This window comes from Salvelinus namaycush, chromosome 20 (genome assembly GCF_016432855.1).
Source record: "Salvelinus namaycush isolate Seneca chromosome 20, SaNama_1.0, whole genome shotgun sequence".
NCBI classification, from domain to species: Eukaryota; Metazoa; Chordata; class Actinopteri; order Salmoniformes; family Salmonidae; genus Salvelinus; species Salvelinus namaycush.
In genome coordinates, this window is record NC_052326.1 from 11,699,906 (window position 1) to 11,726,106 (window position 26,201).

The 26,201-nt window shown below is 43.3% G+C and overlaps 1 protein-coding gene across 1 annotated transcript; it reads right to left on the minus strand.

Moving 5' to 3' along the window:
* Positions 1-2,992: 2,992 nt before the first annotated feature.
* mov10a (Mov10 RISC complex RNA helicase a) lies at positions 2,993-25,997 on the minus strand. The gene is made up of 21 exons (XM_039015683.1): positions 25,765-25,997; positions 25,534-25,639; positions 22,445-22,644; positions 21,982-22,223; positions 21,557-21,812; positions 21,238-21,378; positions 20,942-21,104; positions 20,380-20,531; positions 20,128-20,298; positions 19,070-19,217; positions 13,400-13,561; positions 13,126-13,229; positions 12,844-12,941; positions 12,466-12,564; positions 11,540-11,648; positions 11,282-11,399; positions 10,607-10,798; positions 10,444-10,515; positions 9,924-10,049; positions 6,628-6,716; positions 2,993-3,308 (listed from the first exon to the last, which is right to left on the minus strand). The coding sequence occupies exons 1-21, from the start codon at positions 25,887-25,889 to the stop codon at positions 3,161-3,163; spliced, it is 3,021 nt and encodes a 1,006-aa protein (XP_038871611.1). The 5' UTR covers positions 25,890-25,997; the 3' UTR covers positions 2,993-3,160.
* Positions 25,998-26,201: the final 204 nt, after the last annotated feature.

Below are 26,201 nucleotides of genomic sequence, written 5' to 3' on the forward strand. Positions count from 1 at the left end.
TAACTCTAAATCTAGCACACAGTGCATTCGGAAAGTATTGAGACCCCTTGACCACATTCCACATAAATCTAAAATTTATTAAATTACTATTTTTCCTAAACAATCTACACACAATACCCCATAATGATAATGCAAAGACAGGTTTTTAGAAATTTTTGCAAATGTATTACAAAAAAAAGCAGAAACAACATATTTACATAAGTATTTAGACCCTTTGCTATGAGACTCGAAACTGAGCTCAGGTGCATCCTGTTTCCATTGATCATCGTTGAGATGTTTCTACAACTAGAGCTCCGAGACAGGATTGTGTCAAGGCACAGATCTGGGGAAAGGTACCAAAAAATGTCTGCAGCATTGAAGGTCCCCAAGAACACAGTGGCGTCCATCATTCTTAAATGGAAGAAGTTTGGAACCACCAAGACTCTTCCTAGAGCTGGCCGCCCGACCAAACTGAGCAATCGAGGGAGAAGGGCCTTGGTCAGGGAGGCGACCAAGAACCCGATGGCCACTCTGACAAAGCTCCAGAGTTCCTCTAAGGAAATGGGAGATCCTTCCAGAAGGACAACCATCTCTGCAGCACTCCACCAATCAGGCCTTTATGGTAGAGTGGCCGGACAGATGCCACTCCTCAGTAAAAGGCACCCGACAGCCAGCTTGGAGTTTGCCCAAAAGTACCTAAAAACTCTCAGACCGTGAGAAACAATATTCTCTGGTCTGATGAAACCAAGATTGAACTCTTTGGCCTGCATGTCAAGTATCACGTCTGGAGGAAACCTGGCACCATCCCTACAGTGAAGCATGGTGGTGGCATCATCATGATGTTTTTCAGCGGCAGGGACTGGGAGACTAGTCAGGATCAAGGGAAAGATGAATGGAGCAAAGTACAGAGAGACGCCTGATGAAAACCTGCTCCAGAGCGCTCAGGAACTCAGACTGGGGCGAAAGTTCACCTTCCAAAGGGACAATGATCCTAAGCACACAGCCAAGACAACACAGGAGTGGGCAAGTCTTCGGGACAAGTCTCGGAATGTCCTTGTGTGGCTCAGCCAGAGCCCGGACTTAAACCCAATCGAACATCTCTGGAGAGACCTGAAAACAGCTGTGCAGCGACGCTCCCCATTCAACCTGACAGATCTTGAGAGAATCTGCAGAGAATGGGAGAAACTCCCCAAATACAGGTGTGCCAAGCTTATAGCATCATACTCAAGAAGACTCGAGGCTGTAATCGCTGCTTCAACAAAGTACTGAGTAAAGGGTCTGAATACTTATGTAAATGTGATAATTCAGTTGTTTATTTTGAATACATTTGAAAACAATGCTTTGTCATTATGGGGTATTGTGTGTAGATTGATGAGAGAAAAAAAACAATTTCATCCATTTTAGAATAAGGCTATAATGTAACAAAAAGTGGAATAAGTCATGGGGTCTGAATAATTTCCCAGTGCACTGTATAGGACCTGTTCAAATGATCACTTTAACGCTCAACATCGCCACTTCATATGCGCACTCGCTCCGAAATGGGAAAAATATCCTTTCTGTTTTATTCAGCTAAGTTCAATTATATTCTTCTTACTATAAAATCCTATAATATAAAATAATGGAATGGGACTTAAAACCATTTCTTGTCTACTAAATTAACAAGCCTACAGCCTATAGCCAGATAACATAGTCATATTAAATTGTCTGTCTGTAATGGTGTGCCCCAGGGCTCTGTACTTGGTCCCCTCTTATTCACTATTTCTATAAATAATTTAGACAAAAATTTGAAAAATGCGCAACTTCACTTTTATGTTGATGATACTGTTATTTATTATTGTGCCTCGTCTCGCACAAAAGCTTTCCAGAACTTGCAAACTGCTTTTTATACTGTTCAACATACCTTGTGTCAATTGAAGCTTATCCTCAATACTGACAAAACTAAACTAATGGTGCTTTCTAAAGCAAGAAATAGATCTCTGAACCTTTCACCTATTACTACCTGTCAGGGCAATGAGATTGAGAGTGTAACCTCATATAAATATCTTGGAATTTTAATTGATTACGGACTCTCTTTTAAATTGCATATTCAACAACTTACAAAAAAATTGAAGCTGAAGTTGGGATTTTATTTTAGGAATAAGGCCTGTTTTTGTTTTGAAGCCAGGAGGCTAGTATCAGCTACATTTATGCCTTTACTAGACTATGGGGATATTTTATATACGAATGCTTCCACTCAGTGTTTGAGATCAATTGACACCCTTTACCATGGCGCATTGAGATTTATTTTCAACTCCAAAACCCTTACGCACCACTGCACTTTGTATACCAAGGTTGGCTGGCCTTCTCTAGTCACTCGTAGGCTCAGTCACTGGTAAACTTTTATTTACAAAGCCATTTTGGGTTTACTACCATTTTATTTGGGCATTTTTATTGTTCAGAAATGTGGTGGGTACTCTCTTCGTTCGCAGGACTTTATCCTGCTAACTGTTAGAAATTTCCGAACTGAATTTGGTAAAAGGGCTTTTATGTACTCTGCGCCATCTGCTTGGAACGCCTTACAAAATACTTTTAAACTGTAAGAACTTGTCACGATTGGTGTTTTTAAATCACCGATGAAGGATTTTGAGACTGATTCCCTGACCTGTCAATGTTTTTAATTTTCTGTTTTATGATTTTACTCTTGTGAATTCTATGGTTTTTACTAGATTACTTGCAGTTTTTCATGTTGTCTGTCTGTAATTGTCTAATGACTTGGTGCTGCCTATCTTGGCCAGGACGCTCTCGAAAAATAGATTTCAAATCTCAATGAGCCCTTCCTGGTTAAATAAAGGTTAAATAAATAAATATTCTCAACTCATATTCTGTTCTTCTGAAAACAAATTATCTTTATATAATGTTTCTTTAGACCTGCCTAAAAGAAATAATGGATTTATTGTGATGGTGTATATTAAAATAGATTTATTTGACTTTTTTTTTTAAAATGTAGATGTTCCAAAGGCGTGCATCAGCGGCTTGTATGAGTGGAGGCCTGGAGATGCTAAACATGTTTATGTTGATTAACTGTCAATTACCATGAGACCGGCTGAAAAAATGTCATGACCGCCACAGCCCTAGCTCCTGCACAGCTTTGCTGGTGTCCAGAAGGCTACTGCTCAGTCCTCCACTCTGGATGGACATACTGCTAGAGGTCACTCTCCTTTGCCAGACCTGTGGAACACTCCACCGTGATTTTAAGGGAAGCCAGTCGTGTTACTACATCTTCTTCTCCTTCAGCGTCAGTGAAGTCGAAGCCAGTGTACCCCTCCTCCTCCACACAATAGCTGATAAACCTGAACACACAGACAGTGTTGAGTGAGCTAAAAAAATCTAGCAAAATCATCCAAACCCACTTACAGTCATGTGTACATACATTTTACGTATGGGTGGCCTCAGAAATCGAACCCACAATCCTGGCATTGAAAGCACTGTGCTCTACCAACTAAGCCATACATATAGCAACTATAACGAGGAGTTGTCCTGTGTTCTTTATTCTACTTAAGAGAAGAGAGCACCAATATGTGTATGTGGCGGTAGAGGGTTCCAAAAGGGTTCTGCAGCTGTCCCCATGGGAGAACCCTTTTTGGTGCAAAGTAGATCCCTTTTTCCAGTGCTAGCCTCCCTACACTGATTTCTGATTTCAAGGTTTTACTGTTAACCTACAAAGCGTAACATGGGCTTGCTCCTACCTATCTTTCCGAGTTGGTCCTGCCGTACATACCTACACGTACGCTACGGTCACAAGACGCAGGCCTCCTAATTGTCCCTAGAATTTCTAAGCAAACAGCTGGAGGCAGGGCTTTCTCCTATAGATCTCCATTTTTATGGAATGGTCTGCCTACCCATGTGAGAGACGCAGACTCGGTCTCAACCTTTAAGTCTTTACTGAAGACTTATCTCTTCAGTGGGTCATATGTTTGAGTGTAGTCTGGCCCAGGAGTGTGAAGGTGAACGGAAAGGCTCTGGAGCAACGAACCGCCCTTGCTGTCTCTGCCTGGCCGGTTCCCCTCTCTCCACTGGGATTCTCTGCCTCTAACCCTATTACAGGGGCTGAGTCACTGGCTTACTGGTGCTCTTTCATGCCGTCCCTAGGAGGGGTGCGTCACTTGAGTGGGTTGAGTCACTGACGTGATCTTCCTGTCTGGGTTGGCGCCCCCCCTTGGGTTGTGCCGTGGCGGAGATCTTTGTGGGCTATACTCGGCCTTGTCTCAGGATGGTAAGTTGGTGGTTGAAGATATCCCTCTAGTGGTGTGGGGGCTGTGCCTTGGCAAAGTGGGTGGGGTTATATCCTTCCTGTTTGGCCCTGTCCGGGGGTATCATCGGATGGGTCCACAGTGTCTCCTGACCCCTCCTGTCTCAGCCTCCAGTATTTATGCTGCAGTAGTTTGTGTGTCGGGGGGCTTCTCCTGTCTTATCCGGTGTCCTGTGTGAATTTAAGTATGCTCTCTCTAATTCTCTCTCTCTTTCTCTCTTTCTTTCTCTCTCTCGGAGGACCTGAGCCCTAGGACCATGCCTCAGGACGACCTGACATGATGACTCCTTGCTGTCCCCAGTCCACTTGGCCGTGCTGCTGCTCCAGTTTCAACTGTTCTCCCTGCGGCTATGGAACCCTGACCTGTTCACCGGACGTGCTACCTGTCCCAGACCTGCTGTTTTCAACTCTCTAGAGACCGCAGGAGCGGTAGAGATACTCTTAATGATCGGCTATGAAAAGCCAACTGACATTTACTCCTGAGGTGCTGACTTGCTGCACCCTCGACAACTACTGTGATTATTATTATTTGACCATGCTGGTCATTTATGAACTTTGAACATGTTCTGTTATAATCTCCACCTGGCACAGCCAGAAGAGGACTGGCCACCCCACATAGCCTGGTTCCTCTCTAGTTTTCTTCCTAGGTTTTGGCCTTTCTAGCGAGTTTTTCCTAGCCACCGTGCTTCTACACCTGCATTGCTTGCTGTTTGGGGTTTTAGGCTGGGTGTCTGTACAGCACTTTGAGATATCAGCTGATGTACGAAGGGCTATATAAATACATTTGATTTGATTTTTGGTGTAAGCAGAACTATTTTGGGTTCCATGTAGAACCCTCTGTGGAAAGGGTTCTACATGGAACCCAAAAGAGTTCTGCCTGGAACCAAAAGGGTTCTACCTGGAACCAAAAGGAGCTCTAAAAAGGGTTCTCCTATGGAGACAGCGGAATAACCCTTTTTGGTTCTAGATAGCACCTTTTTTTCCTAAGAGTGTAGTGGGAAAGAAATGAGAGAGGGTGGCCCTTGTGTCTGGTGACTTGCTGACGCCAGCACAGCGTGATGATTCGATCACAATTTATGGCATTGTCCGGATTTCGATGGCCGTATGTTTGCATATCACAGGAGTGAAACACCTTCGTCATTGGCTTTTTCCGGGGCCCTGGGGATTACTGACGGAGGTGTGAAGACTGATGAAACTTGACAAAATGAATGTTACTGTGAATTCATTTGTCATGTTTCAATTGTTTCAAGAGTTCATAAAGAGCTGTGAATGTTGATATTCCTTATTGTACTGTACATGTTATGGATTAATTTTCCCCCCAGAGTTGCTGTGTTAAAGTGTTGGCCAGGAGCCGGTCAGTTCAAAGTGGGAGCAGCCCAGATTGTGCGCTCCTATTATTGTGTTGATTAGACTAGAGAATGTGTGTGAATTGTTATGCTTTTGTTTAATTGTTTTGGCAAAGCAGAGTGATGGAAATGAAACAATGGGTGTTATTGAAGTGGAGTTCTGTCCTGGTTAGGACAAAAAAAAGAGTTGCTTCGTTCAGGGAGTCATTGTAAAACAATGTCATACTTTGTATGCCATAGTGGTGTATTTGTTATGCTTAATAATGGTGTATCTTTTTCAAATGTAAGACTTCTTGTGTGTGCTCTTTGATAATTGTATTCTTATTGCATAACTGTAATTGTTACGAATTCCTTGCTGGTGACCGTCATCAGCACCTCGCAACCCTGAGCTGCACACTCCATTCCCCATCCCCCACGACCGGAGCCTGAGAGTCTAGGGTGTACCATAAACCTCTCTTAAACTCTCCCTGGCCCTGATAGGTTTCAAGGGAGGTTACTCGGGGGCCGGACATCCGCCAATCCTTATGACTATACAGGACACACAATATGTACGGTTGTCCTCATATTTCAGAGTAATATTTTCCTTAATTATTCTTTGATGTAATGGTCTAATGGTACATGTTATTTACACTACACATAGCCTATGCTTGGGTTCTAACTTTACATCTCTGCGCTAAGCTTGACTCAATGCTGGAACTTTGATTGCTAGAATTAGCTCATAGTATCTGGACATTGTTAATTGCATAACAGTTATCTTAAACACGTGTAATTATAGTTAATGGGACAGGTGATGCAAGACTAGCTGTCTTGCTGGACTTGCCAGAGATGCTTAAGGCCTATTGCATTTATTCACGTGATTATGGAGTCAGATTAAATTATTATATTCCAATCATATTCCTCCTACACTAATTGTCATCCTCAGTAGTCAGAGTGGATTCATTCCATTCTACAGAGGATAGATAACATTCTCCTCACGTTAACTTTCCTCGGCCCTTGGGAGAACAAAGGTCTTACCGCTCCCAAGTTGGGTCCTTGTTGAGGATAACAGGGTTTCCCACCACTATTAGCAGGGCCTTGGCTCTGGTCATGGCCACATTGAACCTCTGTAGAGAAGAGAGGACATGGTGGGGTCAGCTGACAGTTGCACAGAAAGATGGGACATACAGTACCAGTCAAAAGTTTGGACACACCTACTCATTCCAGGGTTTTTCTTTATTTTTACTATTTTCTGCATTGTAGAATAATAGGGAAAACATCAAAACTACAAAATAACACATATGGAATCATGTAGTAACCATCAAAATATATTTTACATGTGAGATTCCATATGTGAGATTTTATGTCAGCCAATCAGTTGTGTTGTGACAATGTAGGGGTGGTATACATAAGATAGCCCTATTTGGTAAAAGACCATATTATGGCAAGACCAGCTCAAATAAGCAAAGAGAAACGACAGTCCATCGTTACTTTAAGACACGAAGGTCAGTAAATACGGAACATTTCAAGAACTTTGAAAGAGCAGTCGCATAAACCATCAAGTGCTATGATGAAACTGGCTCTCATGAAGGCCGCCACATGAAAGGAAGACCCAGAGTTACCTCTGCTGTAGAGCATAAGTTCATTAATTACCACCCTCAGAAATTGCAGCCAAAATAAATGCTTCAGAGTTCAAGTAACAGACACATCTCAACATCAACTGTTCAGAGGAGACTGTGTGAATCAGGCCTTCATGGTCAAATTTCTGCAAAGAAACCACTACAAAAGGACACCAATAAGAAGAGACTTGCTTGAGCCAAGAAACACGAGCAATGGACATTAGACCGGTGGAAATCTGTCCTTGTAACGATTTTCTTCTTCTTCCGATGGGGAATATGAAGGATCGGACCAAAATGCAGCGTAGTAAGTGTCCATGTTAAATCTATTAACTGAACACGGGAAAAAGACAAAAATAACAAAGTGAATGACAACAAAAATCGAAACAGTCCTGAATGGTGACACAAACACAAAAACAGGAAACAACCACCCACAAACACAGGTGGGAACAGGCTACCTAAGTATGGTTCTCAATCAGAGACAACGATTGACAGCTGCCTCTGATTGGGAACCATACTAGGCCAAACACAGAAATACAACACATAGAACAAAACATAGAATATAGAACATAGAATGCCCACCCCAACTCACGCCCTGACCAAACTAAAAAAAAGACATAAAAAAGGAACTAAGGTCAGAACGTGACAGTCCTTTGGTCTGATGAGTCCAAATTTTAGATTTTTGGTTCCAACTGCCGTGCCTTTGTGAGATGCAGAGTAGAAGAACGGATGATCTCTGCATGTGTAGTTCCCACCGTGAAGCATGGAGGTGGTGGTGTGATGGTGCTTTGCGGGTGACACTGTCAGTGATTTATTTAGAATTCAAGGCACACTTAACCAGCATGGCTACACCAGCATTCTGCAGTGACACGCCATCCCATCTGGTTTGCGCTTAGTGGGACTATCATTTGTTTCTCAACAGGACAATGACTCAACACACCTCCAGGCTGGGTAAGTGCTTTTTGACCAAGGAGGAGTGATGGAGTGCTGCATCAGATGACCTGGCCTCCACAATCACCCGACCTCAACCCAATTGAGATGGTTTGGGATGAGTTGAACCGCAGATTGAAGGAAAAGCAGCCAAAATGTGCTCAGCATGTGTGGGAACTCCTTCAAGACTGTTGGAAAAGCATTCCAGGTGAAGATGGTTGAAAGAATGCAAAGAGTGTACAAAGCTATCATCAAGGCAAAGGTGGCTACTTTGAAGAATCTAAAATATATTTTGATTTGTTTAACACTTTTTTGGTTACTACATGATTCCATATGTGTTATTTCATAGTTTTGATGTTTTCAATATTATTCTACAATGTAGAAAATAGTAAAAATAAAGAAAAAAACGTGACTGGTACTGTACTTAAAGTGGAATGGAAACACCTTAGGAAGTAAATCTAAGCAAAGATGTATTCAATCCACTAATACTAAACATGTTCATTTAACATAAAAATCTCTCTATATTTATTGTTTTTATCGACGACAAGGTTTATTTCAGCAAAAGAATGGACAGTGCCATTTTAAATTGCCATAGTAACAACTGACGCTAGCGCTTCACTGGTAGGAATCAGTAAACTGTCTGTGGTATTGAGTTTTCCCGCTGAGCCCTCTAGTTGAGGTGTTTCAGGCGGCATGTCTGTGTTATTAGTGCTACGAGAACGAACTCTCTGATCTGGGGCAACGATCGGCTCAAAAATGAACGGCTTCAGTAGGTTTATTGGCTCCCTAAGTAACGTTATTTCATCCTCTACCATGAACTCATTCTCAGACTCGGAGCTACTCTCTATAAATTCAGCCATTTTAGGGAGTTCCAAAATGTCCTCTCCTGCCAGTGATGTAAAAATGGCGATTTACAGTTGCAGTTAGCTGGCGTTCTAAATCCTAGTGTTTCACTGCAGGACATGGTGAAAAGCTAATACTTTCTCTTGGGTCTAGTACACAGAAAATTTGCCAGTGTTAAATCAACACAGAGCGTTAAATTTAACACTGGTCCAGTGTCTATATGGGTCCACACTTTTCAGTGTTAAATTAACATATTGCTAAGTGTAAAGCATTATTTGCATATTTCCCAGAGTGCCTTGCCTTTCGAGTGAATTGTAGAATTACCACCCATGACTGTATTTGTTGCATTCACCCATTTTCATTCCTGTTGCATTCACAAAGATCCTAAGAAAATATGTTATCATTAAAATGGAATTCTTTAAGACAATACATATATTTCATAAGGCCTTATGTTGAGGGCCTAGTTTTTACCCTGATACAGTGGCCTGAAATTCATGGTTTACAAGCCACATCAGGCCTGCAAGTCACATTATGCTGGCTTGCAAAGTAATGTGTCATTCCTATTGGAATCCAGCCAGAGTGGGGATATCCAACATTTAGAAATGAGACTACCGAAAGCATCTAAACTGGAATGACCTTTTCAGTAACGGGTGTAATTAGTCCAACTAACATATTGGATTAGTTGAGAAGAATGTATGTTATTTATATTTGAGTAGCATAAGATTAATTAATCTGTCAATATACATGCAAAAACATAAATATTGAAACAAAATGTTGTAAAAATCAACCTGCAATAGAGCATGCTGGGAAATATGATAATGATGCACTATTACACTATTATTTATGCATATACACAACGTACACATGCGGGCAGAAAACGTACACATGTGGGCACACACAGACATCATATAGAGTAAGAGTGAGTAAAAGGTAAGTGCTGGGAACCTTCTCGTTAGTGAGGAAGCCTAGGTTAAAGTCTTGGTCCATCTTAACGTAGTTGATGCTACTGCGGACGGTAGAGACCATGATGATCTTTCTCTCCTGTCCCTGGAACTCCTCCACTGAACCCACCTGAAACAACAACATGCTTCATCAACACTTAAAGCTTCAATATGTAACTTTTTGGTTGACCTGACCAAATTCACATAGAAATGTAAGTTATAGATATGTCCTTCTCATTGAAAGAAAGTCAAAGAAGCTGTAGATCTGTTCTATGTGCACTATTTCTTTGCTTCCCGTTCTTAAGTTTAGTTTTAGCTTCAAACTGCTGAAAATACAATATTTTTGGTTATTGAAAATATATTTCACAGCGGATTAGATGGTACAATGTGTTTTGTCACAAACTGAAATTAGGTGAACAATTTTAATTTTAGCAACCAGGAGCAATTTCCGCATATTGCACCTTTAACGCCTCATCTAAACAAAGGCCTCAGGTTGTAAGACTGATGTATAACACAGGACTCACCTTGAGCTCCTTGATGTCCTTCCATTGACTCAACTCTTTGACAAAATTCAGAGCTTTTTGGATTTTCTCAACCTGTTAAAAACAGCAGATTAACTTAGGTAAAACTCCTGCACATCAGGTATAGTTAATGATGGGTGCTTTAACTCCATGGATGACGTCTCACCTGTTTCCTATAGGGAGCGATGATGCCAATGTCTTTAGGGGATAGTTTGGGCAGGCCCTTCTTGCCCTGGGTCTTCATCAACTTGGTGAGGTAGTCCACCAGGACCTCAATCTCTGACACGTTGAAGAAGGACGGACTGTTGCCTTCTCTCTCATCCTTTCCCAACACTCCATGGAATATCACTGGGAACCCCTACACAGAAAGACCACAGGAATGCAAACAATACTGGAGACATTTCCACCACCCACACAATCACAACTTAACCCATGATTAAGATTCAGCTTTCTGCAACATGGCCACTCATATTTTTTTTATTTTTTTTAATATTCATTAAGAAATCAGGAGAAACAGCAGTCCACATAGACCTGTTACTGCATGTTTGAGAAAGAGGGAGATGCTTTTTTAAATATGCTGCTACTAATGTTAATGGGGATTCAGGAATAGCTCTGTGGTCAAAGGAGAGCAGCCCTGCTACAGACAGACAGACAGGCACGCACTGACATTATAATTACTGAGCTGCCTGAGGAGAAGAGACCCTGGAGAGTTGTAACAACACTAACTCACACACCTAACAAACCTCAAATCAGAATAATGTTCAGTAGGCACTAAATGGAAGAAAACGTTTGAATCAGAGATGGTGCTAGCAGAACCTGTACAAAAACAACACTGTCACACCTCCTTGGGCAGATGCTCCCAGTTGCAGTAGGTTTCACGATCCCACTGGTCTGCAAACACCTGCAGCTCCTTCTCATAGAAGAGCTCATTGGGGATCTTCAGAATAGCAGGGTGGGACCTGGGGAGGAAGAGAAGAGAAGAAAGGAAGAGGGGAAAGGAAATAGTTAAGGTAGATGAGCTCAGAACTATCTAATCAAACGATGTTACAAAAGAGCAACACTGGAAAGAACAGGATGGAAGAAATCCCAGAGCTGTTACCTGTAGTTGCGAAGGAGCTTGGTCACAAAGCGACTGTCAAAGTGTCCAAAATCTCCATCCTTCTGATACAGTGTGTTGTCTTTCATCAGTCTCTCTAGCAAAGAAATCCCTGGGATACACAAAAGTTGATCTTATAGTCATGGGAGAAAGAAGAATTAATTTATTCCCAGTACGGGACGTTCGATATACACACAAGCTTGTGTGTGTGCCCCCCAAAAATTCTGGGCCTAATCATAGAATGACATATAGAACCCCTATTAATTCAATAGGATTTCTGTTGGCATAGTCGTAAAGATCTGTCATTTAACTTATAAAATGTATTACTTTTCACTGTGGCATAAACACAACCAGTCATAATGGTTTAATCTGACTGTTAAACAATCACTTCAAAGGGCTCCTTTACTAGGCTACCCGTGCACGTTCATCCACTAGCAACATATTTACAGCCTCCAAACAGTGGTGAATGGAAAGAGACATCTGTTACACAGAAAAGTGTAATGACATTTGGCGAATGTCATTAGGGCAGAATTTATGCGTACACTGCTGTCCGCGCGCGTCTCGGTATCGGCCACTCATCTCTGCCTAGACAGGATGTCAGTGTTCTCGTCGAACGACATCACATTTTGGAGCGTAGGTTCTCTCACCCGTTTTCAAGTTTCTTTTTCATGCAGTAATGATAAAAAGTGGCGTAATAGCCTAGTTTTCTTTTGTTTTAATTATTGTGATAGGCTCATGTTTTACCAGTATGGCGTACCCCCACTATTTATTTTGCTGGGACGCCGCACCAGACCGCACCGCCTTACTTTCCCCCCGCTTATAGTACATGGAGCTTGCTGATATTCCAGCTATGAGACATGACAGAAATGGGGATTGTTTATTGACAATAGTCATTGGGTATGATTCATTGATTGCGTATTAGAGCCTACCCATTCCATACTGCAGGGCCAGGGGGGATCGTAAGATGGGTCCTAGCTGCTGAGGGTCTCCAGCCAATACCAGCTGGCCCTCCTCTGGATGGAGCAGGCCTGTGGATACAAGAGACAGCCATTGGCTACTGGATAGTAGCAAGACAATATGGTCATGTTCACTAGGGCCAAAACTGGATGAAGCATTTTGAAATATAGTGAAATAGAGGAGGTGCAAGAGGAGTTTATCCAATACGATGACAGATTTTCGTTATCTGTTACAGAACGTTTTGCTGAGTTGTTCCCTACTGACCACAAGCCAGGCCTATGGTGTACAATCTAATATAGGGCTCACACATTGAGCAGTACCCCCCCCCCCCCTGGTATTATCTATCTCACCTGCGATCCCAATGATGCTCTCTGGCTCCACTGCTTGACCCGACTCATCTATGAACACATGGGTGAAGTGACCGACTGGGATGCCGCCGGACACAAGCCTAGGAAAGGAACACCAACACACAGTGGTTAAACAGAGACCTCCTCAGGAATAAGGATATATTTTGTGTAAAACTGTAATAACCTGTAAGTAGAATGTAACAACTTTAGTAATTACACACTGCAAATCGGTTCTTACAGCAGTATAAAACCATTCAGCCTTTCTACTGTAAAAATGAGCCGTACCGTCCTGCTGTCACCAGTGTGGTGATGATGACCTTGTAGCCCATCAAAACCTCCTTTGTGGGAAACACAAAGCTGTCCTGGCTCGCGTCCCAGTTACAATGTTTCTGGAACGCCGAAGAACGAGGAGAGGGAGAGTCATTGGAAAGGACACACAGCGAAATGTCAGTGAGTTTAAAAATCTGTTGAGACTTGTATTCTCAATGTATTTTATTTGTTTAACCTTTTTTCACCATGCAAGTGGCCTACAACCTCATGTAATATGTGTGAACCTCACCAGGAGGTTTTGGGGCACAGTGCTGAGGGGTCTGCTGCTGGCGTAGAGACGGTAGACACAGTGAGGGTCCATGTGACCCAGCAGCCTCTCACACAACAGGTCTGATGCACTGTTAGATGGGGCACATGCCAGGATGTGGCACAGAGGATCCACTCTGTTCAGCTGAAAACACAGGCATAACGTTTAACACTAGAACTGCCAAGATGGTCAATCTGACCGTTTTCAAACTTTGTAATTTCAATAAAAACTTGAACCCACTTGTCCCTGACTTTTCCTAAATACAATGGGGAGAAGAAGTATTTGATACACTGCCGATTTTTCAGGTTTTCCAACTTACAAAGCATGTAGAGGTCTGTAATTTTTTATCATAGGTACACTTCAACTGTGAGAGACGGAATCTAAAACAAAAATCCAGAAAATCACATTGTATGATTTTTAAGTAATTAATTTGCATTTTATTGCATGACATAAGTATTTGATACATCAGAAAAGCAGAACTTAATATTTGGTACAGAAACCTTTGTTTGCAATTACAGAGATCATACGTTTCCTGTAGTTCTTGACCAGGTTTGCACACACTGCAGCAGGGATTTTGGCCCACTCCTCCATACAGACCTTCTCCAGATCCTTCAGGTTTCGGGGCTGTCGCTGGGCAATACGGACTTTCAGCTCCCTCCAAAGATTTTCTATTGGGTTCAGGTCTGGAGACTGGCTAGGTTACTCCAGGACCTTGAGATGCTTCTTACGGAGCCACTCCTTAGTTGCCCTGGCTGTGTGTTTTGGGTCGTTGTCATGCTGGAAGATCCAGCCACGACCCATCTTCAAGGCTCTTACTGAGGGAAGGAGGTTGTTGGCCAAGATCTCGCGATACATGGCCCCATCCATCCTCCCCTGAACACGGTGCAGTCGTCCTGTCCCCTTTGCAGAAAAGCATCCCCGAAGAATGATGTTTCCACCTCCATGCTTCACGGTTGGGATGGTGTTCTTGGGGTTGTACTCATCCTTCTTCTTCCTCCAAACACGGCAAGTGGAGTTTAGACCAAAAAGCTATTTTTGTCTCATCAGACCACATGACCTTCTCCCATTCCTCCTCTGGATCATCCAGATGGTCATTGGCAAACTTCAGACGGGCCTGGACATGCGCTGGCTTGAGCAGGGGGACCTTGCGTGCGCTGCAGGATTTTAATCCATGACGGCGTAGTGTGTTACTAATGGTTTTCTTTGAGACTGTGGTCCCAGCTCTCTTCAGGTCATTGACCAGGTCCTGTCGTGTAGTTCTGGGCTGATCCCTCACCTTCCTCATGATCATTGATGCTCCACGAGGTGAGATCTTGCATGGAGCCCCAGACCGAGGGTGATTGACCGTCATCTTGAACTTCTTCCATTTTCTAATAATTGTGCCAACAGTTGTTGCCTTCTCACCAAGCTGCTTGCCTATTGTCCTGTAGCCCATCCCAGCCTTGTGCAGGTCTACAATTTTATCCCTGATGTCCTTACACAGCTCTCTGGTCTTGGCCATTGTGGAGAGGTTGGAGTCTGTTTGATTGAGTGTGTGGACAGGTGTATTTTATACAGGTAACGAGTTCAAACAGGTGCAGTTAATACAGGTAATGAGTGGAGAACAGGAGGGCTTCTTAAAGAAAAACTAACAGGTATGTGAGAGCCGGACTTCTTACTGGTTGGTAGGTGATCAAATACTTATGTCATGCAATAAAATGCAAATTAATTACTTAAAAATCATACAATGTGATTTTCTGGATTTTTGTTTTAGATTCCGTCTCTCACAGTTGAAGTGTACCTATGATAAAAATTACAGACCTCTACATGCTTTGTAAGTAGGAAAACCTGCAAAATTGGCAGTGTATCAAATACTTCTTGTCCCCACTGTAGGTCCTGGATGGCAGAAACCTTGGCTCCAGTGATGTACTGGGCCGTACACACTACGGTCGGATGCCGAGCAGTTGCCATACCAGGCGGTTATGCAACCGGTCAGGATGCCCTCGATGGTGCAGCTGTAGAACGTTTTGAGGATCTGAGGAACCATGCCAAGGGGGAAAAGGCATTGTCGGGCCCTCTTCACAACTTTCTTGGTGTTTTTGGACCATGATAGTTTGTTGGTGATGTGGACACCAAGGAACTTGAAACTTTCGACTCGCTGCACTCCAGCCACGTCGATGTGAATGGGGGCGTGTTCGGCCCAGCTTTTCCTGTAATCCATGATCATCTCCTTTGTCTTGCTCACGTTGAAGGAGAGGTTGTTGTCCTGGCACCACACTGCCAGGTGTCTGACCTCCTCCCTATAGGCTGTCTCACCGTTTTCTGTGATCAGGTCTACCACCGTTGTGTCATCAGCAAACTTAATGATGGTGTTGGAGTTGTGCTTGGCCACACAGTTGTGGGTGAACAGGGAGTTCAGGAGGGGACTAAGCACACACCCCTGAGGGTGTTGAGGATGAGTGTGGCCGATGTGTTGTTGCCTACCCTTACCACCTGGGGGCGGCCGTCAGGAAGTCCAGGATCTAGTTGCAGAGGGAGGTGTTCAGTCCCAGGGTCCTTAGCTTAGTCATGAGCTTTGTGGGCATTATGGTGTTGAATGCTGAGCTGTAGTCAATGAACAGCATTCTCACATAGGTGTTCCTTTTGTCCAGGTGGGAAAGGGCAGTGTGGAGTGTGATTGAGATTGCGTCATGTGTGGGGCGGTATGCGAATTGGAGTGGGTCTAGGGTTTCCGTGATGATGGTGTTGATGTGAGCCATGACCAGCCTTTCAAAGCACTCCATGGCTACCGACGTGAGTGATACAGGTCGGTAGTCATTTAGGCAGGTTACCTTCGCTTTCTTGGGCACAGGGACTATGGTGGTCTGCTTGAAACATGTAGGTATTACAGACTTGGTCAGGGAGATGTTGAAAACGACAGTGAAGACACTTGCCAGTTGGCTCGCGCATGCTCTGAGTACACGTCCTTCTGGCCCCGCATCCTTGTGAATGTTGACCTGTTTAAAGGTCTTGCTCCCAAGTGGCGCTGTGGTCTAAGGCACTCCATCTCAGTGCCCTGAGGAGTCACTACAGATACCCTGGTTTGATTCCAGGCTGTATCACAACCGGCCATGATTGTGAGTCCCATAGGTCGGCGCACAATTGGCCCAGCATCGTCCGGGTTTGGCCGGAGCAGGCCGTCATTGTAAATAGAATCTGTTCTTAACTGACTTGCCTAGATAAATAAAGGTAAAAAAAACAGGCTACAGAGAGCATGATCACACAGTCGTCCAGAACAGCTTATGCTCTCATGCATGCTTCAATGTTGCTTGCCTCGATGCGAGTATAAAAGGCATTTAGCCCTTCTGGTAGGCTTGCGTCACTGGGCAGCTCGCAGCTGGCTTTCCCTTTGTAGTCCGTAATAGTTTTCAAGCCCTGCTACATCCGACAAGTGTCAGAGCCGGTGTAGTAAGACTCAATCTTACTCCTGTATAGACGCTTTGCCTGTTTGATGGTTCGTCTGAGGGCATAGCAGGATTTCTTGTAAGTGTACAGATTAGTCCTGCTCCTTGAAAGTGGCAGCTCTAGCCTTTAGCTTGGAGCAGATTTTGCCTGTAATAAATGGCTTCTGTTTGGGATATTTACGTATGGTCACTGTGGGGACGACGTCGTCGATGCACTTATTGATGAAGCCGGTGACTGAGGTGGTATACTCCTCAATGCCATTGGATGAATCCAGGAACATGTTCCAGTCTGTGCTAGCAAAACAGTCCTTTAGCGTAGCATCCGTGTCATCTGACCACCCCCACCCCTCATCTTACCGGACGTAGCCGTTCTGTCCTGCCGATGCACGGAAATCCCAGCCAACTGTATATTATCCGTGTCGTCGTTTAGCCACGACTCGGTGAAACAAAAGATATTACAGTTTTTAATGTCCCGTTGGTAGGATAGTCTCGAACGGAACTCATCCAGTTTATTCTCCAGTGATTGCACGTTGGGCAATATAACAGATGGTAGAGGCAGGTTGCACACTCATCGACAAATTCTCACAAGGCCCCCTGATCTGCAATCTCTGTATTTCCTTATTTTCTTCATGTGAATGATGGGGATTTGGGCCTTGTCCGGTAGCAACATTATATCCTTTGATCAGACTCATTAAAGAAAAAATCTTTGTCCAGTTCGAGGTGAGTGTTCATTGTTCTGATATCCAGAAGCTCTGTTCGGTCATAAGAGACGGTAGAATCAACAGTATGTACAAAATAAGTTACAAACAATGCGAGAAAAAAAACACAAAATAGCACAATTGGTTAGGAGGCCGTAAAACGGCAGCCTTCCCCTCCAGCGCCAATCTTTAAAAATCTACATGTAGCAGACATGACATGCTTATAATTCCCTGCCCTACCACACAGTCAACACTGAGTATACCAAACATTAGGAACACCTTCCTAATATTGAGTTGCACTCCCCCCTTTTGCCCTCAGAACAGCCTCAATTTGTCGGGGCATGGACTCTACAAGGTGTTCGAAAGCATTCCATCTGGTCCAGTTTGACTCCAATGTTTCCCACAGGTGTGCCAAATTGTCTGGATGTCCTTTGGATGGTGGACCATTCTTGATACACACGGGAAACTGTTGAGTGTGAAAAACCAAGCAGCGTTGCAGTTCTTGACACAAACCGATGCGCCTGGCACCTACTACTATACCCTGTTCAAAGGCACTTACATGTTTTGTCTTGCCCATTCACCCTCAATAAGGGATCATAGCTTTCACCTGGATTCACTTGGTCAGTCTACATCATGGAAAGAGCAGGTGTTCTTAATGTTTTGTATATTCAGTGTATATTTTACAGTAAGATTATAACAGAATATAACAAGAATCAAACATAAATATGTTTTCCAAATGGCTATCGCTGATTGTCGCCAGTACTCACATGAAGAACATGTGGAGTCACGATAATTCTAGGAAATAGTTTTGAAAAAGAGCCCATCCACACAATTTTGAGAGCTTATTGGCAAAACCAGGTTAATTAGAAACCTTACAATCTGCTCTTTCCAATAGGGTATAGCAAATCAAAACCTCTGGCCTACATGGACCTTTGTAGGATGATTTGACCCATCAGACTATTGTCAATTTAATTTTCTCTTTAGGCTACATCTATTATTATCCTGTACGTACAAACATTTTTCAATATAGTTTAGGTGTAGTTTGGATGGACCATTAGCTGGGCAGGCAACTCTTGTCTTACAGTCAGAAAATACACTATTGTCTTATTTGAGTATTTACAGTCTATGCGCTTCTGGATCGATAAATACATTTTCAGACTTATTACAATTTACATTTAGTGTCCTGAGGTTTCTTATGACATATTTTAACATAGTAAATGCATTCGTTTTGCAATTGATCATTTATTGTGGAATATTTACACAATTGAAAGATCAACAGTCAGAATGAATTCCAGCACTCCCGAGTTTAAGACAGGTTTGTGGGGGGGGTGGCATATTGTTTCTATTGTTTTTATGTAGTGCTATGTTATGCTATTTACATGTAATGTTACATATGGTATATAGAATATGAGCGCTCCACTGCCCCATCAAAGCGAGCGAAGACGAAATGGTACATCAAATATTAAGACACATCATAGAAAATGTATGCAATATGTTATACTTCATTTCTGTGTGATGGAGGGGGTTTATACCTGGTTCATGGCTTCAACTAGAGTGATAGTCTTGCCGGTCCCTGGAGGGCCAAACACCAGGTATGGAGCAGGCTTGGAGGCCCCAGACACGATGCGCTGGATGGCTGCATGTTGTTCCGGGTTGTTCTCCAGCTGACGATTAAACATACTGGAGAAATGTGGAGGAAACATTGGACCATTGTTACTACAATGTCATATCATATATGTGTGAACCTGTAATCTCCAATCAAAAACATGTTTAAAAAGAAGATGCTGGAGACAGAAGGAGATAACGATCACTTAGATCACATGCCAGGCTTATCTACTGTCATCAACTGTTTCCACTCAAACTGTTTGATCCGGAATAGGAAAATATGTTCTTGCATGTCAAGTACACACTGAACCGAAGAAATGGAGCCACTAAACTACGAGAAGGTATGTGATGTAGAAACTAGATATGGGCCCCGCCAACTTGACACAGCCAGAGCTGCCAGTTGGATCCTTTATTTGAATAAACTCCTCCTCCTGGGGAAATGTCTTGCTATCTTGTGATAAGCGTGGGACTTTTTAGGCTAACAAAAGGCAGACCGTCTAGATTTCAAACTCATTAATGAGGTCTAGTCACTGACATGAAACCAAGAGGCCCGGAGGGAACAAAATTAGAAATATGAGAGGAGCAATTCACAATCTACGTTTTGAAATGTCATTGCGACACTCCTTCTTACAAAATTGTATTATATAAATGGGAATCACACCAACGCTTCTGTCCGTAACCTTCCTCTGAGAGAGATATTCATTCCTACACACCGACAGTTTGTTATTTGGTATGAAATGTCATTGTAACACTTTAGATGACGTTGCTCTCGTACTTGTGTAGCGACACTATAATTACCGCAGATACATCATCGTAATTGGCTTGTGATTCCATACTAATGGAGTTGAACGGTTCTTGCTATTACATGAGTGTTACAAGAAACAGTCTCTATTCCTGTTGTATAATGACACAACCATCTACCCACAACAACAGAGCAAAGCCAGTGTGAGTGCTTTGCTATTGGCTGGAAGGGGGGGATCCAGACCTGAGTTTGGGCATGGGGGTAGTCCGGACTCCAGAGCCCGATGGGAAGAGCACCTCGTCCATCCGGTGCTTCTCTGCCAGGTCCACCGCCCGGTGCTGAAGCTTCAGGGGGAAACGGTTGATGGTGAACTCCACGTCAAACCTCGTGTTACTGATGAAGCTCTGCACTAGCCTGAGAGGCAGGGAGGGAGTTGGAAAGTATCCTACAGATGGCCATTGCATTGTAACATTATGCGGGGTCTCTCTCTCTTACCTCTTTGAGAAGCCCAGCTTGACTCTTTCTAGCTCCACTCTGTGAACGTAGCCTGTATACACTGTGATGGGTTGGACCTTGTCCTCAGACTTGGCCACCTTCAGGCAGTCTCCCCTTAGGACAGACGGCCTATTCTCTGCCACACCCGGGACCTGGTGAATATCATGGAGAAAGACACTCAGCATACTTATGGTTAGAGTGATATTTAGAGTCAGTGATCGTACCCATTCATTTGGGGTTGAGTTATATCACTGGATCTAAACAAAACAGAGCACGAGATGGGAACTCATTACACAACTTTGAGGTAAAAAAATAAAATAAAATAAAAAGACTGTCAATTTAGTTTTGGAATGAACTATCACTTTAGGTCATCATTGTCCTCTCTGATCATTGTCCTCTCTCTCTCTCTCTACACCTGCATTGCTTGCTGTTTGGGGTTTTAGGCTGGGTTTCTGTATAGCACTTTGTGACATCAGCTGATGTAAAAAGGGCTTTATAAATAAATATGATTGATTGACGACTGCAGACATACAGTACATTATGGCCTTTTGCCTTTTCTTACTTGTAGAACCAGGAGTCTTCTGTTGTCCCTGTCCTGAGTCATGGTTTGGTTATGGAGGTCGTATTTCTTGATGTCCACCTCCATCTGGATCTCCTCCAGGTGCAGCAGGAGGTGGAAGCGATGGTGGTAGTTCCTCATCTTCAGGGGGCATTTAAGGAGGTTTCTGGGAAGAACATAGAGACAAGACAGAATTGTCAATGAGAATGACCTTCAAGTATAGAAGCTATCAGTCTGGGGAGGATGGGGTCTAGGCAGTTATTGATCCCAGCAGGCAGGCAGGCAGGCAGCACACTGACCTCACTGATGAGAGCTTCTGTCTGGCTGTAGGTGAGAGGTACTCAGAGTCCTCCAGTCTCTGTTTAGCCAGGTCCTTCAGATAAAAGGGATACTTATAGTCTCCGAGTTTCACTAGCATTTTCAGAGGCTGGACAACAGATCTGCCGTGACAAATGAGAACGATTAAATGTAACGTTTGACTATAAGGAATATTATTATCAAGCCACATAAACAATGTGAAAAGAAAGCTCATTAGAATTAGAACAAAGTATGTACAGTATACGACTATTGATGAAAACGGGTAAACAAATGGGTAAACATCACTTTGTCTTACTGTACCTTTCAGGGGGCTCTCCCTCAACTATCACCGTGTCCACAGGCTTGTATGGCGCCACTTGATAAGGCTTGAAGGGAGCGAAAGGCCCCAGCTCCACAGCTAAGTGAGTCATGGCTGATACCTCCATCTCCCTCACTATGCAGAAGGGCTTAGAGGAGCCTGGAGGGTCTGACTCTGTGCAGAACTCAAAGTACATGGTGGCAGGGAAATGGCCATAATGATGCAGCCAATAGTGAACCTCTACATCATAGCTTTCCCCTGTGAAAAACAACAGAACACATACCCAGGCAGGGTTTAATAGAGAGGGTGTGAGGGCAAACTCACTGGAAGTTCATTTATTTTAAGGTGTTCTTTTGTTTGCAAAACCTAATGTATTCAGACAATTTTGACAGTGCACTGAGACAGATGGTGCTCGTCTCTTTCTCACCTGGACATAGGAAGAGCGGACAGGCCCGAGTCACTCTCCTCTCATCCATCAGTGTAAAACAGCGGATCCTGTGCAGAGCTGTGTAATAGGTGAAATACACAAAGCTCGCTCCGTTGTTAGAAATGTAGAACTTGACTACAAACATTTCCTGCAGGCGCTCCACGCTGAACGTGACCTTACCATTGGTCATCTCAGGATCTGAAGTGATCTCAATGCCGCCCTTGTCAGAGGTCAACTCTGCCCTGAGAGAGAGAGAGAGAGAGAGAGAGAGAGAGAGAGAAGAGAGGGAGAGAGAGGGGAGGACATACCAGTCAAACCACAGAAGATCATCATCTACACGATCACCATTCAATCTAGATAGGACATGGACCAACTGCTGCAACTAATCTAATGGCTATCTTGTTGTCACATCTGACTGGTCACCAACCAGTCTTATACTGTAGGAGCTCACACAATATCTCACCTGTTCACCTTTAGGCTTTGGAGGATTTCTTTAGCAAGCCTCTTCTTGGGTGTCAACACAGTGTCGACATGGGTAGCGGAAGAGGATGGGAGGAGAGGAGAGAAAGGCTCTGGGGCTCCTCCATTTTCCTGAGGTGTGATATTGTTCTGTTGTTGACGTACTGAAGGTCTCCTCCACTGGTCACAGTAGTACACTCGGACCTGTCGTACCAGAGACCAGAAAGAAGATATTGTCTAGGGCAGTGGTTCCCAAACCTTTAATAGTCCCGTACCCCTTCGAACATTCAACCTCCAGCTGCGTACCCCCTCTAGCACCAGGGTCAGCGCACTCTCAAATTTGTTTTTTTGCCATCATTGTAAGCCTGCCACACACACACTATATGATACATGTATTAAACATAAGAACGAGTGTGAGTTTTTGTCACAACCGGGCTCGTGGGAAGTGACAAAGAGCTCTTATAGGACCAGGGCACAAATAATAATATAATAATAATCAAGAATTTTGCTCTTTATTTAACTATCTTACATATAAAACCTTATTTGTTCATTGAACATTGTGAATAACTCACCACAGGTTAATGAGAAGGGTGTGCTTGAAAGGATGCACATAACTCTGCAATGTTGGGTTGTATTGGAGAGTCTCAGTCTTAAATTATTTTCCACAGTCTGTGCCTGTATTCAGTTTTCATGCTAGTGAGGGCTGAGAATCCACTCTCACATACTGTAGGTATGTGGTTGCAAAGGGCATCAGTGTCTTAACAGCGCGATGTGCCAAGGCAGGATACTCTGAGCGCAGCCCAATCAAGAAATCTGGCAGTGGCTTCTGATTAAATTCAATTTTCACAGAACCACTTGTTGCAATTTCGATGAGGCTCTCTTGTTCAGATATCAGTAAGGCAGGGCACGAAAGGGATAACGAATCCAGTTTCTGTCATCCGTTTCGGGAAAGTACCTGTGTAATTGCGCACCCAACTCACTCAGGTGCTTTGCTAAATCACATCTGACATTGTCCTTAAGCTTGAGTTCATTTGCACACAAAAAATCATACAATGATGGAAATACCTGTGTGTTGTCCTTGTTAATGCAGACAGAGAAGAGCTCCAACTTCTTAATCATAGTCTCAATTTTGTCCCGCACATTGAATATAGTTGCGGAGAGTACCTGTAATCCTAGATTCAGATCATTCAGGCGAGAAAAAACATCACCCAGATAGGCCAGATGTGAGAAACTCATCATCATGCAAGCGGTCAGACAAGTGAAAATTATGGTCAGTAAAGAAAACTTTAAACTCGTCTCTCAATTTAAAAAAGAACGTGTCAATACTGTGTCCCTTGATAACCAGCGCACTTCTGTATGTTGTGCGTTACACAGTCTCTGTCCATATCATTGCATAGTTCAGAAAATACACAAGAGTTCAGGGGCCTTGCTTTAACAAAGTTGACCATTTTCACTGTAGTGTCCAAAACGTATTTCAAGCTGTCCGGCATTACCTTGGCAGCAAGAGCCTCTCTGTGGATGCTACAGTGTACCCAAGTGGCGTCGGGACCAACTGCTTGCACGCGCGTTACCTCTCCACTATGTCTCCCTGTCAGGGCTTTTGCGCCATCAGTACAGATACCAACACATCTTGACCACCAAAGTCCACTTGATGTCACAAAGCTGTCGAGTACTTTAAACATATCCTCTCCTGTTGTCCTGGTTTCCAGAAGAGCATCTCTTCCTTAATTGACCCCCCATAAACGTAACGGACATATACCAGGAGCTGTGCCAGGCCCGCCACATCTGTTGACTCATCCAGCTGTAACGCATAGAATTCACTGGCTTGTATGCGAAGCAGTAATTGTTTCAAAACATCTCCTGCCATGTCGCTGATGCGTCGTGAAACAGTGTTGTTTGATGAAGGCATTGTCTGTATAATTTTTTGGCCTTTTCCCCCAGCATTGTCCCAGCCATATCCACGGCAGCCGGAAGAATTAAGTCCTCTACAATAGTATGGGGCTTGCCTGTCCTAGCCACTCAGTAGCTCAACATATAAGATGCTTCTAGCCCCTTCTAATTAATGGTATCTGTTGTTTTTATACACGTCTTACTACTCGAAGGTTGTTTTAATTCTCGCTCAAAAAACTCCCATGGCTTATTTTTCAAATTGGCATGCTTTGTTTCTAAAAGTCTTCGCAGAGTGATGGTTTAATTGAGTTGTGCGATAGTACTTTTGCACTGTGGCTGAGGAAAGGCACTACTCCCAATATAAGTGAACCCCATATCAATGTAGTTCTCATCATATTTGCGCCTCTTCGATGGTCCAACGTCCCTGTCTGTTGTTCTGTGCTTTCCAGGGTCAGGGGGCAGTAGCTCATCGGCTGCATCAGATTCTCAACTGTCAGTGTCTATGCTAGCTGGGCTAACAACTGTAGAATTACTGATGCTAGCATTGGAATTGCTCGTGGAAGCAGAACAACTTGTGTCATCGACAGCTGCAGGTGTAGTACTGCTGGGATGTGTCTCTATGGACGCGGGCCTTACTTTTTGAACCATTTATCAATTTTAGAGCAAACGGAATGAGCCGCAGCTACGTTTGGCTACATACGGACCGTTAGTGGAATTCCCGCGAGAGAGTAACGGTTAATGTGATTGGATGTTAATTATTTGACTAGGCTACCTGTATTTGACATTATGTTGTTATTTCACTGAACACTAGATGGTTTAATTTTATTTTTGGCAGTTAAACGAGGCTACTCAGGCGAGAGAAAAAAAAACTCACCCAAATGTATAGCCCTGTTGGAAAATATAAATGGACTGTTTGAAAATGTGAATTTTTTTAATGTGAATCACATTTTTATTTGGCGTACCCCAGTTTGGGAATACCTGGTCTAGGGCATATCCACAAGGGTGTAAAGGGGATATTGAGCTCTATGTATTACCTGACAAGCGCATAGCCCATATGCTGATCAATTATCTGTTTCACTTGTCTTCCCTTTGGCCAAACATTGTGTGGTGCCTTAGTTTGAGGCTGAGCCTCACATCAAGAACATAATAACTACAGTATAATAGAGCTGATCAGGATTGTAAAGTGCAATAAGGTATTATTACCTGGGGTTTGACATTAAAGTATAATTTCCCCTGTCGTATGCGGACTTTGTTGAATTTCAGCAGGGCATATAGAACGTTGGAAAAGTGGGGGTCTTTCATTCCTTCCCTGAAAAACAAAACCATGTAGTCATGTCAGCTATCTGACTGAAGCATACCGTGTACTATTATGCCGTCTATGACAGGTCAGGTGTCACAGTTAGTCAGCCTTTGAAAACCAATCCTTTTCATTACCTGCATTTGAATTCTAAGTTGTAAATGTCACGAAGTTCTTTTCTATCCGACATAGTCGATTTCCTCTCTCCGAGGAATTCTATGAAGTCCAATCCGGATTCGAGCGAGTCCATGAGCGACGGCATGTTGCAACGTAACAACGATTGATAGTGTTTTGATTAATGATTGTATTGCAGACAGTGGAAACAAATTAAAGGTATTGGCTATGGTCAAAATGGCAACCCCCTATTCGCTTTTCGGCGCCGTGTGTTCACGTGTGCATTCAGTAAAAACTGTTTCAGCGTTTCAGGGACATATCTGTAAAGTGCTTACTGAGCGCAGGAACGAAAAGTAGTTTGAAACCAAATTTTCACAGAATATGTGTAAATTATGTAGTGTTCATATTAAATCACATAGTACCTTTAATATTTGATACATGATAGATTAATATACTCATG

Coding starts and splice junctions, on each gene's coding strand:
- mov10a (XM_039015683.1), bottom strand. CDS start 25,889: ATGCCGTCGCTCATGGACTCGCTCGAATCCGGATTGGACTTCATAGAA. Junction 21,105..21,237: donor CAGAAGCTCTCATCAGTGAG/GTCAGTGTGCTG, acceptor TGTTCTTCCCAG/AAACCTCCTTAAATGCCCCC. Junction 10,799..11,281: donor GGGAGCATCTGCCCAAGGAG/GTGTGACAGTGT, acceptor CTTTCTGTGTAG/GGGTTCCCAGTGATATTCCA.